Source organism: Aplysia californica, unplaced genomic scaffold, assembly GCF_000002075.1.
Source record: "Aplysia californica isolate F4 #8 unplaced genomic scaffold, AplCal3.0 scaffold00393, whole genome shotgun sequence".
In the NCBI taxonomy this organism is placed as follows: domain Eukaryota; kingdom Metazoa; phylum Mollusca; class Gastropoda; order Aplysiida; family Aplysiidae; genus Aplysia; species Aplysia californica.
Genome location: NW_004797663.1, coordinates 303891 through 305210, shown reverse-complemented (window position 1 = coordinate 305210; position 1320 = coordinate 303891). Strand labels below are relative to the sequence as shown.

General features: G+C 42.4%; 1 protein-coding gene across 1 annotated transcript in view; it reads left to right on the top strand.

Annotated features, from left to right (window-relative positions):
* Window positions 1–706: 706 nt before the first annotated feature.
* Window positions 707–1320, top strand: part of LOC101851970 — a gene marked incomplete in the record, with an annotated part of 39307 nt that continues 38693 nt past the window's right edge. The window contains 1 exon segment of the mRNA XM_005103868.3: window positions 707–819. Coding sequence (XP_005103925.2) covers window positions 812–819 — 8 coding nt within the window.

Below are 1320 nucleotides of genomic sequence, written 5' to 3'. Positions count from 1 at the left end.
AATAATAATAATAATAAGGGGGTTCTCGTGGCCTACAGGTTATGTTGGCCTCTCATAAAAAAATTTCTTCTCTAAAATTGTCTCCTTTCACCTCGTTTCCTGCTCTCTAGCAATGTTCTGTTGTCTGCTTTCTTTTCCACTTTCTGTCCCCACCCCCTCACCTCCTTTGCCCCCTCCTCTGGGCTCCTGGCTCTTTCTGCAGCTTTTCTACTAGTACTACTACTCCCTGTCTTTCTACCACACCCCTAATCTTCTGGTAGGAAAGATCTACACCTAGCCTTCTCGGACAAGGGCGAAAAATCTCCGAGGGTCCGTGTGCAAGTTGCGCACGTTAAAGATCCTTGGTGGTCTAAAATTGAAAAGAGTAGGCTTCGACCGCCACCCGGGCAAAATTCAAAATTTCCTACCTACTGAAAATATTAGGTGTGTCCCGTGCGCTCATATGACCTTATGCTGTTGCGAGCGCTATAAAAACACTTACCAAAACAATACCAAACAATTTTCGTAGAGCGTTCACTGAACAGCCCACTGTTCACCCATTACGCGATCAAACACATCCAACGGTTTGAATAAGTGTCAACACCACTTTAGCCTAAGCGTTCAATTGTTGTCGAGTCCATTTCATACGTCACTTGTCCAGCTGAAGAATCCGGATAGTGTAAGTGTGTAGACCCTAGTGTGTAGTAGACTAGGCTACACCGCATGGGCTTTAACATTTTGTCGTGTGTCAGGTCTGTTTGTGTGTGACAGACGTGGATAAAAAGAACTATAATAATATTTATTCTGACTGTGATTTGAACATTGTTTCGCAATGTTGCTGTGAGTTTAGTGCTTAAAAAAACAAACAATTCTGTTTTGACCTGTTGTAGTGCGATAACGTTTGTTGGGCGTATTTTAAAGGATTTTTCTTCAGAGCTTTCTTTAATTATAATTAATACTTTAAGATTTTAGTGTTGGAAAGATCTCTCGTACATTTCTGGACTTGTGTTCTTTCTCCCCCCTATGGATTGATAACTGGGGGGGATTTTTAAGGTACTGGTTTGTTGTTTTATTGTATTGATTGATTTATTATGTGTGACTGCTCATCTGTTCGTCGATTCTTTGTTAGTCTGTGTGTGAGTGTTTGTGTAAATACGTACTTGCAACTTTAGATTTTGCATGCATACGTGTAAAGAAAATGTGGGCACATGTGTGTATGTGTGATTGTGTGTGTGTGTGTGTGTGTGTGTGTGTGTGTGTGTGTGCGCGTGTATGTGTGTGTGCGTGCGCGTATGTGTGTGTGCGTGCGTGCGCGTATGTGTGTGTGCGTGCGCGCTTGTG